Source organism: Eubalaena glacialis, chromosome 10 (assembly GCF_028564815.1).
Source record: "Eubalaena glacialis isolate mEubGla1 chromosome 10, mEubGla1.1.hap2.+ XY, whole genome shotgun sequence".
Classification (NCBI taxonomy): Eukaryota; Metazoa; Chordata; class Mammalia; order Artiodactyla; family Balaenidae; genus Eubalaena; species Eubalaena glacialis.
This window is the reverse complement of record NC_083725.1, coordinates 37,600,490-37,613,784: the sequence shown is the minus strand read 5'-3', so window position 1 is coordinate 37,613,784 and position 13,295 is coordinate 37,600,490. Positions and strand designations below refer to the sequence as shown.

The 13,295-nt window shown below is 34.2% G+C and overlaps 1 protein-coding gene across 2 annotated transcripts in view; it reads left to right on the top strand.

Moving 5' to 3' along the window:
* The window catches only part of CWF19L2 (CWF19 like cell cycle control factor 2), a 198,368-nt gene extending 194,338 nt beyond the window's left edge, over positions 1 to 4,030 (top strand). The window contains exons 16-17 of one of the 2 annotated variants that reach the window (XM_061202601.1): positions 459 to 515; positions 3,305 to 4,030. In XM_061202601.1, coding sequence (XP_061058584.1) covers positions 459 to 515; positions 3,305 to 3,448 — 201 coding nt within the window. In that variant the 3' untranslated portion in view covers positions 3,449 to 4,030. Of the gene's footprint in view, positions 1 to 413; positions 516 to 3,304 lie in introns of both variants that reach the window. The other variant, XM_061202600.1, reaches the window with a different exon arrangement.
* The last annotated feature ends 9,265 nt before the right edge of the window (positions 4,031 to 13,295 follow it).

The window sequence follows — 13,295 nt, the reverse complement described above, 5'->3', positions numbered from 1 at the left end:
TGTTTAATTTATCTTTGATCAATAAATAGTAGTAAAATCTCAGGGATGTTATACCTCTGCATTGTGAGGAAAATATAAGAAAGCATATTCTTAATCTCTATTTGCATAGTCTAAGGAAAATTACTCGGTTGTTATATATTTTAAAAATGCCTTTTCTTTCCTGTTTCCCCAAAAGACAGAAAAATAATTGGTTCTGATTATAATTGCTGGATATTATAAAGCACTATCTAGCTGAAAGGCTACCAAATGAAATGTGTTACTTAAGAAGTTAGGTTATTGCTTAAATACCTATAGAACTGGAAATTTAGCGTATACGTTTGTCTTGAGTTGAGGGATGCTTAATTAGGAAGAGGGATTAAGCATAACTTTCTGATTTCATGCTGTATTCATGTGTGATTTATCTGTTTATTTAGGTACCCAGAGGCTTACCTTACTTCTCTGTGAATTTTGGCCTCCAGGGAGGGTTTGCCCATGTCATTGAAGATCAACGCAAATTCCCTTATTACTTTGGAAAGGTATGCTCACAAATTTAGTAAAATACCAGAGTTTAGCAACTTTGTAACACTTTTCTTTTGAAGGGAAATCAAAACTTTGACCACAATATATAGTGAAGTTGGTTATTACTGTTTCACCCAAGTTTTAGAGGGAGTACCCAGAAACTGTTAATAAATATATCCCAGAATATTTATAACAGGAATATTACTTTGTAACCAAACATTTGTTGACAGTGTCAATGGTGACTATAATGTTTTCCTGTGGAGTCAGCCAGGCTTGTGCTGAGAGTGATGATAATTGATAATGATGATAACCCACTCACTGAGGATTTACAATGAGCCTGGTACTGTTCTGAGCACTCATTTAATGCTCACAATAACTCTATTATGTAGATATTTTTATACTTTCATTTTATAGATGATGAAACTGAGCTACAGAAAGGCTATGTAACTTCCCCATGGTCACGTGCTAATAAGTGACAGAAACAAGGGGTGCATAAGCTCATGGTTGAGCTAGAGAACAAATGATCTCACATCTTCATTTATAATTAAGCACCATATAGTCCAAGAAGACTGTGTCACTCATTTCACACAGATAGTTTCTGGACAGATACTAGAGTGTAGATCTTTCATTTGCTAGTGGATTCTTTCCGTTACTACAGATTGCCTTCTAGGGGTATAGTCCCTAAATTTAAGGTCTACTGAGTATCTGGGAAGTATGTAAGTTAGTATCAGGGACTAGAATGAAATTAGTGTAGCCATTGAAGCAATCAAAAGAAGTCTGGGCAATAACAGCTCTAGAAGTGACCTTTCAATCTAGTATAACTCAGGCCTTTCTCTCTAAATTAGAGGAGCCTAGATAAACTCTGTCCATGGTTCCCTGTTCTTCCTCCCCACTTTCATCTCCTGTGTAAGATCATTTTCTACAAAGAATAGTGACATGTAAGAGGTTTGGACTCAAAAATTCTTATGCTGTTATCTTTAAAGGTTAACTAGAGGCCTAAAATCACATTCATCAATGAACTGTTGAGATATGTTACAGAAACTTGTCTGAGAATTTTTCAGAATATCTTTTCCCAGAGTTAACTAGAAAGAAATTTGTTTTCATTGCTCTGAAAAATTCTGTTGTTATTCAATAGAGCTTTATAACTCAAAGCTTTATGACTCTGCATTTATTTCTTTCAAAAAAAGAAAAGTTAATTTTAGTGAAAATGAAGTAAAATATCAATTTTTTAACTTGCATAAATTTAATTGGGAGATCGCCCCCCCCCACAAATATTATGCATGTACTGTGGTTTTTATGATACTGTTTTAATGTTAAAAGGAAGGCTTCTTTAGTTAGCATTACATCATTGATCCGTTTTCCCCAAAATTTGCTTTCCAAGAAACAGCCTATGAGACCAAAACTCCCTTCAGCCTGCAGTTGTTTAGAGAGCAAGAAGGGTTGGTTTCTTTCCATTAACATCTGCTTCAGTAACAGAACAAGAATCAGTCCTTATATGGTACACATGAGACAAAACTTGATGTTTTATGGACAGTTTTAGATCAATTTATAAGCTAGGCTTTCTTAAACTACATTGCTAGTGATTGGCTGGTGCCAAGAAACTCTTGCATTAAATCTAAATGTGCCCTCTTTTTAAACTGTGTCTCTCTTAACCCCTTTATTTCCCTTTCCCACTGAAAAGAGGTTTCCTTTTCCATGAAGCTTTTCCTGATTTATCCAACAATTAGAATCTTCTTTCTTTTTGAGTTTCCATGTAGTCTGCTTTGACATTTGCCTTATTCTGCTTTATAAGACAGTCCTTTATATAGTTGGAGTATTATTGTGCCTCCCACCACAGCTCCACATTCTGTTATGAGCTTTCTGAAGACAGAGAAATGTATTTTAGTTATCTCTGTATCCCCTACAATATTTGGCACTTGCTTGTACATAGTAGGTCCCTTTAGTATATTTGTTAAGATGAAGAACCTATGTCTTAGAGTGGTTATGTCCGAGGTCTTAACACACAATCCTGTAGACCTAGACTGAATATGCAGAACTCAACCCTTAGCCCAAGATTTTCCTATATTACCGTACTTCCCTTCCTCAAAGCATTATAAATCTTCCCCATATCTTCTGTACATGGATACTCACTATCATAACTTTGATTAATTTCTGTAACTGATAGCACAGGAAGAGGATCATGAAGGAAATGATCTAGAATAATAAACAGACAGTCAGAAATCCATTCCTTTCAGGGCTTGGGAATGTGACTTTTTAAATGAAGGTGATTTATAATTTTTAATTCTTGATTTGCTTAGATTAGTACTAAAATATGATTTTGTTTCCTGAAAAAAGAACTACAGCTAATAGTAGAAGAAACTGGCTTTTAACTATACTGGGTAGTAGAGAGAACATTACCCTGAGATTCAACTGTAGTTGAACAACCAAGTTAATAATTGCTACATATTGATCAACTTTTTCGTCAAACTTTTACCAGAGCAGCTAATAAGGACCAAATTAATTAAATTTCATTTTCTCTTCCTCCCCTTTGCTGCTGTCTGATAGATGTGCTAACAAGCAACAAAATAGACAAATTGTTTGACAGGAGACACAGCTAGGACCCCTAGAATCACAGGATTTGCACAGTTAGAACTAAATGAAAAGAAGGTTTATTTTTAACTTGAAACTAATACCTATGTAAAATTTGAGCATCCTCACGGAGAACTACTTAATGTTATATTTAGTAACAGAATAAATAGAAATAGTTTCATTCCTGTTTTTAGTATTTATACATGCACATGTTTGTATTTTTCTCATTCTTTGAAAGGAAATCATTGGTGGGATGCTGGATGTAGAACCAAGACTTTGGAGGAAAGGGATCCGAGAAAGCTTTGAGGATCAGAGGAAGAAAGTACTGCAGTTTGCTCAGTGGTGGAAACCATTTGACTTCACCAAAAGTAAAACATGTTGAGACATACGTTTCATTTTTTTATTTCCTCTTCAGATTTCTTTCAGTTTTATTTCCATTGCATCTAACTAAACAACTGACCATCAGGTAATAGGAAGAGAGTCATGATCTGGTTTTATGACAACTGCATCATTGGATTGTGTTGGTTTCCTTCCCCACCTGCTCCTGTGGACTTCATTGTAGTAACTGTGGAGCAAGACCAGTTATGTTGTGTGACCTGTTTATGTCCTGTTCTGTACCAATGTCTTGGTATTCTGAACTATTTATATTAACATATAGAAAGACTTTTCTGAAGGATTATCTAGGAAGTATAGCAAATCATTGCTTCAGAGGGAAGCGGGTCTGCTTCAAGTTTAAGTCTGCTGACTAGCTTCTTCTGCATTTTTTAAACTAAGAGTTGGCATATTTAGTAATAATTGAAATTTCTTTTCACAGCATTTTATAGAAGCTCTTAATTTTCTACCAATAGCATATATATTACTACTATTCTTTTTATTAAAGGAGAAAAGAATGTCCCAAAAGTAATTAAGAATTAAATAAGGTATATAACATGTTCATGATTTGTTTTTATTTCTGCATTTTTAAATAGTGTCTTTGAATTTTGGTGATTTTAAAAATAATTGTTCCAAAAATTACAGTTTACAGTTGTTTGGGGTTTGTATGAAAGTTAAAAATTTTAGCCAAATCATCATTTTGGGGTTGTATTGATTATTACAAAATCTTAAGTAATATGAGTATTTTTAGTGTCAGGAACACATTCTGTTGTCCCATTTGATCTAAGGTTCTTCATTTTCCTTTATTCTTACACTTGGTGTGAAGAGAAAAACCCTATACATATAAAATATGGCCATGGTCTCTAACAGTGTTCCTACTTTATTTTTTATATGGAAGATATTTTTGTAGTAACCCTTTTTCAAAGATGTTGATTTTTTTGGAGCGGAACCTTGACATTTTGTCATGAAATGTTGAATACTTAGAATCAATGTGACATGTACTCTACAGTAACTCCTAACTCGACGTAGTTATTTTTAATATTGACATCTCATTTCTTTAGTATCTTGAAAAAAGAGAAACGTTTATGTTCTGTCTGCAGTTTTAAAATTTTAATAAAAGTTGGAAGTTTAATGGTTTCAGATTCTCAATATTTGCAAATTGGATTTAAGTTATTATCGCATTGATACTTGATAGTATTTTATTTATTGCTGTTTTCAGACTCTTTTGGCCTTGCTGCAAAGTCTCAGAGGAATCTTTAACATTCATTTATTCAATCAGTGAGTTGACAAACATTTGTTTGCCAGGCATTTTGTTGCATACTGGTAGTACAAAAATAAAAAATACTTCCTATACCTTAAATTATTTCATAGTTTAGTGGTGCAAGAGACATGTTCAAAAATATTTGCAGCAGAATATAAGTTCTAATGCAAGATATGTGCCAAGTGTATTCAAGTACAGTGCTAAAGGACTATTTACACCTCCTCTGTTTTCATTCTTAGCTGATGAATCTTGCTCCCTGTTTTACTGAGAAAATAGAACTAAATAGAAGGGAGTTTCTACCACATCTAATTAATATACCTGCATCTGTACCCATGTACTCTGCTTTTCCTCTTGATAACTATAGGTAAATTATTTTGTCCTTATCTAGAGCTAGTCAACTCATTTATGTACTACTAGATTTCATCCTTTTTCACCTACTCAAATGCCTCTACCCTCTGAATTATTAGATTTTTTTTCCTCTCTATAAGATTATTTCAATTAGCATACAAAACCTTTTATAATATATCAACAACAAGCCCTGGCATCATACTGCCACCCCTAGCCATTTCTCTTCTCCAGTTGACCAAAATTCATTAAAAAAAATCTGTTTCCTTTCCTTCCATCTTCTTCCTGTTCTCATTAGTTAGACTTCATCCTCACCATTCTACTAGTTTTAGTTTTGTTTATGGTAAGGTCCTCAGTTCCTTCCACATTGCCAAATCAAATAATTTATTCTCAGTGCTCATCTTACTCTATCAGCTTCATTGGCATACTTGATCACTTCCCCTTCTTGAAACACTATTTTTACTTTGCTTCTAGAACACTGTCTCTTATTTATCCTCTTTCCTTACTGGCTGCATCCTCTCAATCTCCTTTGCTGGTTTCTCCTCTTGTCAACTTCTAAGTGTTGAAATGCCTATTCTCAAACCATAACTACTGTATTCACTCTCTCCCAAGGTAATTTTCTCAATAAAATGGTCTTAAATACTATTTTTAAGTTGGTTCATTTACTCAACAAATATTTGAGTGTCTTCTATATGCCAGTCACTGGTCTGTGTGCAGGGGTTACATTAGTGAAGAAAACAAAAATCCCTGTCTTTGAGGAGTTTACATTGTATCAGAGAAGACAGAGAGTACACATTAGACAATAAATAAATTACCTAGGAAATGTCAGGGGTGATAAGTACTATGGAAAAAGGAAAATAGAACAGAACAAGGAGGATGTTTTCCAAATTTTTATTCACTTTGGACATCTTCACTGAATTCCAGAATCACATATCCAAATATCAACTTGACATCTGTTCTGTAACTGTATCGGTAGTAAGCATATCTAAACTGAACTCCTGATTTTCCTCCTGTTCTAGTTATTTATAATACCCATTTCATTATATCTCATGGTTTTATAGGTGAGACGTTTGGTCAGGGCTCAGCTGGATGATTTGCCTCTGCTTCAGGATGTCTGGGACCTCAGCTGGGGTGGCTCAAATGTCTGGAGATGACTGGGGTCATATGTCTGGATACTCTGTTCTTCGTACAGTGTATGCTGAAGCTGGAATAGTGGAAATGGTTCCTTTACTCACATGTGTGGTGCCTATAGTGGAATGAATGGAACAGCTGGAGATGGGCTGATAATACTCTTTTCTCCTATGGTAATTTCAGGGTAGTTGGACCTGCTATATGGCTTCTGGATTCCTCCAGAGCAAGCATTCCAAAAGACAGTTCCAAGAGATAAGAGGTGGAAGGTGCCAGTCTTCTAGAGTCTGGTGCAGCTTAACTTTTGCTATGTTCTTTTTATGATAAAGTTGTCATAGAGCCCACCTACATTCAAGAAGAGGGGTCATAACCCTATCTCTCAGTGGGTGTAGTGTCAAATAATTTGTGGTCATCTTTAGTCTGCCACAGTCCACCCTCTGGCCACAAACTTATATTCCTCCTATGTGAAAAACATATTCAAATCCACCCAGGAAAGTCCCATTCCAGTAGTGCATTAGACTTAGGCTCAAAATTCAGGATCCCATCTAAATCAGGCCCAGATGGAGATGAGGTTACTCAGGTGCTTCAATCTGAAGACCTGTGAACTTAGACAAATTATCTGTACCCCTTACACACACACACACACACACACACACACACAATCAAACATACAGTAGTAAGAGAAGTATATAGTTACTGCAGTGGAAACATTCATTGAAAAAGATGGAAAACTTGAGGCACATTTTAGTCACTGTTCGCTAGTAATTCTAAAATTAAGTCAAGCATATGTTGCCAGTTGCTTGATTAGGGCCCCAGTCCTGCTTCTTTTTTTTTTCTTTCCCCAGTCCTGCTTCTTGAGAATGATTCCATTGGGCTCTTTGCTCTGCCCTTTGCATTCTTGGTTCAACCCTCAGTCAGCCTTTGTTTTTCGTAAGAAATAACTCAAGACTTACACTTCCAGCTAAGACAAAGTAACCACATTATCTTCCTGTCGAAAACAACTGAAAAATAGACAACATATATGAAAGGATGGTTTTTAAGACATGGGATATCAGGCAAGAAAGTATAATGAGCCCTAAGAGATGGAGGGAAAGTGAGATAAACCCTGTATTACCCTGTCTTATTGCTGTGAGAGTTTCCACCTTGTGGTACAAGTTGGGAGAATCCAGGCAGAGCCTGTTGAACTAACTGAGTTGAGGAAGTAGAACTATGAGTCTGGGGAGACTAAGACAACAGGACTGGTTACTAGAGAAGAGATTGCTACACAGAGAGAGAATTCTAGAGATCTTCAGAGGGTCCCCTTCTAGTATCTGTACACTGACTAATTGTATTCATGTGAGGAAACTACCCAAGGCCAGGAAAAGATTGACCTACCCGAGATGATTAGAGGGAACCTTTCTTGATAGCTAGAATGGAAAATTTCAAGATTGACTAGGAATTGGGTAGAGTACACAGATGGTAATTGCAGTGTAGAATAATTATTCCAACACTTAGCACTGATCTAGTCTTGACAGACATCTTAAAAGCAAGAGGCAAAAGGCTCAAACTGTTTCCAAGTAACTGCGTCTCGGAACAGAGCTTAAAAGTATGTATAGGAATAAAAATATATCCAGTAGTCACAATATAAAATTCAAAGTGTCTGGCCTCCAGTCAAAAATTACAAGGCATGCAAAGAAAGCAGCTACATGGATAAATATATAAGATATTTTTCTTATTCTCTAGATTTCTTTAAAAGATATTTTACTTTTATAAACAAAAACCGTATGAGGTTTATAACATATGTAAAAGCAAAATAAATGATAATAATAGCACAAGGGTGGGAAGGGGAGAAGTGAAAGTACAGGATATTGTACTATATTTGAAGCAGTATAACATAACTTGAATGTAGGCTGTGATAAAGATATGTAATTAACTCTAAAGCAGATCCTAAGATTAAAAAAAACAAGCAAATAAAGATTTATAGCAAAAACCCAACAAAGAGGATAAAATGAAACATAAAATAATAATCTAAATGAAGGCAGAAAAAGAAGAACAGGGAAACAAAGTATAGATGGGATAAAGAGAAAACAAATAACAAAATGATAGATTTAAACCTAAACATTATATCAATAATATCCGTTTTTTATTGCCATATAGCAAATTACCACAACTTTAGCAGCTTAAAGCAACAAATCTTTAATATCTCAGCTTCTGTGGGTCAGGAGTTCAGGCACAGCTTGACTGGGTCCTCTCTGCTTAGGATCTCACCAGGCCAAGGTGTCAGCTAGAACAGAGTTTTCACCTGGAGACTGAACTCAGAAAAGATTCACTTCCACACTCACATGGTTCTTTGCAGCATTAGTTCCTTGCAGCTAGAACTGAAAACTTCAGTTGTTTAATGGCTGTTGGCCAGAAGGTGCTCTCTGCTCCTCTAGGCATCAGCAATTTCTTAGCACATGTGGTTCTCTAACATGGCCTATTGCTTCCTCACAACCAGCAACAGAGAGGGAGATTCCAGAAAGATGGCAGCTGAACTCTTACATAATATGCAAAATCACATACATCTGTTGCCATATACTATTGGTTAGAGGCATGTCACAGTTCCTGGATCCCCACACTCAAGGGGATGCAATCACAAGGTTGTGAACACCAGGATTGGAACATAATGGAGGCCACCCTAAGAGTTTGTCCACCAAAAATATGCCATTTCACATTTTAAGAACCTTAAAACTTTCTTTTCATTTTTCCCACCTTGCCCTTTGTTTTTCTACATTTTATTTCTGTGTCTATTAGAATCTACAGAATACATTGTTATTTTTGCTTTAAACACCTAACTATTTTAAAGCAACTTTTTAATGAGGAAAAAAATTCTCTTATATATACTCAAGTATTGCAATTTCCAGTACTCTGCATTCCTTTTAGTTGATCCAAATTCATATTTGGTGTCACCTTAGTAAATGGACATAGAGTTAGTTTGATTTTTTTAGCCTTGTCTGTCCTGTGTACCTGTTGTTCCTAATTTATTTATTGATTCTGTAGCAATGTTTTTTCTTTTTTTTTTTGATTTCTCATTTTTTATAGCTAAGCAGTCTTCCTAATTCTATTTTTGTTTTTTTGTTTTCTCATTTTTTATAGCTAAGCAGTCTTCCTAATTCTATTTTTTAAATCATCTTGTTTTTGAGCTTTTGTTTATTGCATTTAGATTTTCATCAAGTTGCTCAAGAAGCACTTTATGGAAATTTCTTTTGTGTGAGTTTTCTTCTAGTCATGCTCTTTGTAGTTTGCATGCATTGTTTCAATTCATTTATACATTTATTCTTTACTCCTTTTTCTTTTTTTTTTCCATGGTGTGTTTAGAGTTGCCAGAATGTTTCTTTTCATATTGCTTGGAGGTCTGTATTGTACATTCTATCAGCAATAAAATTGCTTGGCTTTCTTCATACTTTTTAACTTGAACCAATTTGTTTTCCAGTCAGCACTGTAGTTTGAGGCCTGGATAGTTCCTATTCTATCTACTTTTTCGTAGCCTGAGGGAATTGTGGGGAAGGGTGGAGAGTGGAGGTGTGATTGAGATGTTTTGTTAGAATTGCTGAGCTCTGTAAGTCTCTCTCTGAGATAGTAAATATTGTGTATCATAGTTCATATTGCCTAGTAGAAATCTTTCCATTCCCATTGGGAAAGATATGTGGGTTTTAAATTATTTCCCAACTCAGTGTTTAGCACTGGAACATTCACTTCAAAAAGTCATCTCCATTGTCCACTTTTTCATAAGTTAGCCCATTTCTCTCCAGCCTTTTCCAATATTTTCTCAATGAAAAAAAGGAGGCAAATAAGAGGGAAAAGATGTGGGTAATGACTGAGTTTGTTTCTTTTCATAATTTGGGGTATTAGTGAAAATTCTGAAAACTTAGTAAACTCATTGAGGTTTTCCTTAATTTATGAATTTAATTCATTTATTCTTAATTCTTTTATTGATCAATATTTTTCTGCTTACTCTTTTAACTACATGTCATGGATTCTGATATAAAGTGTTTTCATTATTAGAAAATTTTATTTTCAGTTCGTATTTCTCGTTTGACCCAAGGATTATTTAAAATAAGTTTTATTAATTTCAATAGAAGATCATTTTTGCTTTTTGAATTTGTTAATAATTTCTAGTACTACATTGTGATCAGATATTTTTTGTTAATATTTCTACTTTACGGAACTTTGTGGCCTCATATATGATTACTTTTTATGAATAGTTTATATGTACTTTAGATGGTATACAGTCTACTATCAGCATGTCAAGTTTGATTTATAGTCATAGAGTCTACGTTATGTTGTTTAGGTGTTCTATATACATAGTCATTTTTTGTACACTTATTTTGTCTTGTACTTTTGTTTGTTAACGTCTTCTACTATTAGTGCAATTCTATCTTTGTCTTCCTGCATCTTCTGGTTACAGTGTTATTTGGCACAAGATAACTATTATCTTTATTGTGAATTGTGGCTCTTAGCATTAAAAGAGAGCTTTCTGTGTCACAGTTTTCCTTTTTTGGCCTGGATTATACTTCACCTGGTACCCTTACTTTCTTATTGTTTTCATTTACCTAGCATTCCATTGTCCATCCCATTATTTTTAGCCTTTTTAAGTAACTTTGTTTCTTATATGTGTCATACTGTTGGTTCTTGCTTTGAGAGCCAGATTGGAAGCACTTTTCCTTTAATAGATGTGTCAAACCCATTTATATTTATTAATATGACTGAATGTTTGGTCTCAAGTCTTTCACAAAATTTTATAATTATTACATTTGCTATGTTTATTTCTCCATGTAATGTACATTATTTGCTATTTTATTAAAAACTTTGTTGATATTTAGGAAGGTTTGAATTTTTGTTCTAGTGGTTACCATTTTACTTATACTTTATCCTCATTGTCATTAAATGTTTACTTTCTGATTTATCAGGTTTTTAAAACCCTTAATTCACACCTATTGCCTATATAGCATACAGCAATCAATGAGCTTATTCTACTTTCTTCTTTATGTTCCATTTTTTAGTTATCTTATTTCTACCTGGTCACAACATAAAATGTTTATATATTGGTTTTGCATTGTCATCCCTATTACTCATTTGTCATAAAGCTTCTATTAAATATGATAAATGCTCAGCATCATTTTAATTTGTTTATTGGCTGAAGTTTTCTCAAGTCATCTCTTGCATGAATGAAGCTCATTCATTACTAGATTCCTCATTAGTGGCTCATGGGTACACAATTATCTAAGTTCTTATGTTTAAAGATGTTTTTCTATAGTACTGATACTTGAAGGATGACTTAGCTGAATATAAAATCCTTGATTCACACTTGTTCAGTTTTCTGAAAATTCTGTTCCATTGTTGCCTTGCCATATACATATATGTGTGTGTGTGTGTGTGTGTGTGTGTGTGTGTGTGTGTATGATTTTGAGAAGACTGATGCCAGTCTAATTCTCTTGCCCTTACAGTTTATTTGGTCATGTAGCCTGTAATCCTTGAGGATTTTTTTTTTAATTTCAAGTCTAAATAGTTTTACCAGGATATGTCTCAGAGTTGACATTCTAGGTTTACTTTTCCAGTTACCTTGAGATCCCTTTCAAAATGTAAATTAAGATCTTTTTTATTTGTGATTAAGTTTTTATAATTATAGTTTTAAGTATTAATTCTGTTACATTGTTTTTATTTTCTTCTTCAGAGACTCCAATTATACATGTGTTATTTCTCCTTTGTCCACCATTTCACTCTTTCTAACCCTGTTTCCTTTCTCATATTGCTTGTTATTTTGCATTTCTTCTTTGCCTCTTAAATTTTCATTTAGTCTGTTCTCTATGGGCACCTTGTAATTTAATCTTCATTTATGATATGATTTTGCCTTATCTTCCATTTCTTTCTTGAATTTAATCATCTCTCAATTATGCCAGGTTTTTTTTGCCTCTTTCTGTGTTTTTTTTAAATTTTTTTGAGTTTTCAAGTCAGGTTGCTTTTTATACACCCAAATGCTATTTGAGTGTTTTAATTCAGTTTGCTCTGTTTTGTTACAGTTTTCTGTGATTGTTGTTTTGGTAGAGTTTGGTTGAATCCTTGGTTGATTGAATCTGCAGATGTGGAACCACAGATATGGAGGAACCACAGATATGGAGGGCCGACTCTAAATTATATTCTTACATTTTCAACTGTATGGAGGGTTGGCATACCCCTAACCTCCATGTTGCTCAAGGGTTAACTGTAATTTGAGGTTTGGATATATCCTATCTTTTCCTCAGGTTGAGGGTATGATTTTTGTATAAATTTATTTGTTCTTCTTGTTGTTCTTTATTGTTTCTGGTGGATATGGGGAGACAAAGATGTAGGTAGATGCCATTCTTCTTTATTACCCAGAGTTTCTTTCTTGTTCACTCTTAAATCCACCTCAGTGAGGCCTCCAAAATTGTTTATTTTTGGAAGCTACAATAGTAATGTTGATCCAGTTGCCCAATTCAAAGCAAATTAACCAAAAAGACTATTTCAGTCTTTATCTTAGTTACATTCTCTATAGGACTGAACATTGTTGAACATTACATGAAACTCTTTTTACTTTATTGGTGGCCCTGTCTCTGTTTTCTTATTCCTCTTTGTTTTTTATTAATATAGTTTCTGGTTCCTTTTTCTTTGTACACCCCTGAAATGAGTTCTTTATCTAAATGAGTTCTTTATCTATGGGGTATTTATCTAAATACCCCATAAGGTACTTCAGAATCAATATATCCAAAATAAAACATACTTTACTCATTTCCAAATTTTTTCTTTCTCCAGTAGATCCAGTTTTGGTGAATGAATCTAACCATAACCAAGTAAGCCACACCCCAAATTTGAGTCATCTTTTGTGCCTTCCACATTGAATGACCAATTGTGTCCTGAACAATATACTTTTTTAACATCTCTCAAATATCCTCCTTATTCCCTTTGGTATGGCATCACTTCAGACTTCTGTCATCTCTCTTCTGAATTACTGTATTAGCCTAATTATTGTTTCCCTTTCAGTTTTGCTTTTTTCTTTCAATATCAGAATTATTTCTTTAAAAAATCATGTCATGCCTCTTCAGTGGTTCTTTTTTGCCTAAAGGATAAAATCCAAACACCACAGCAT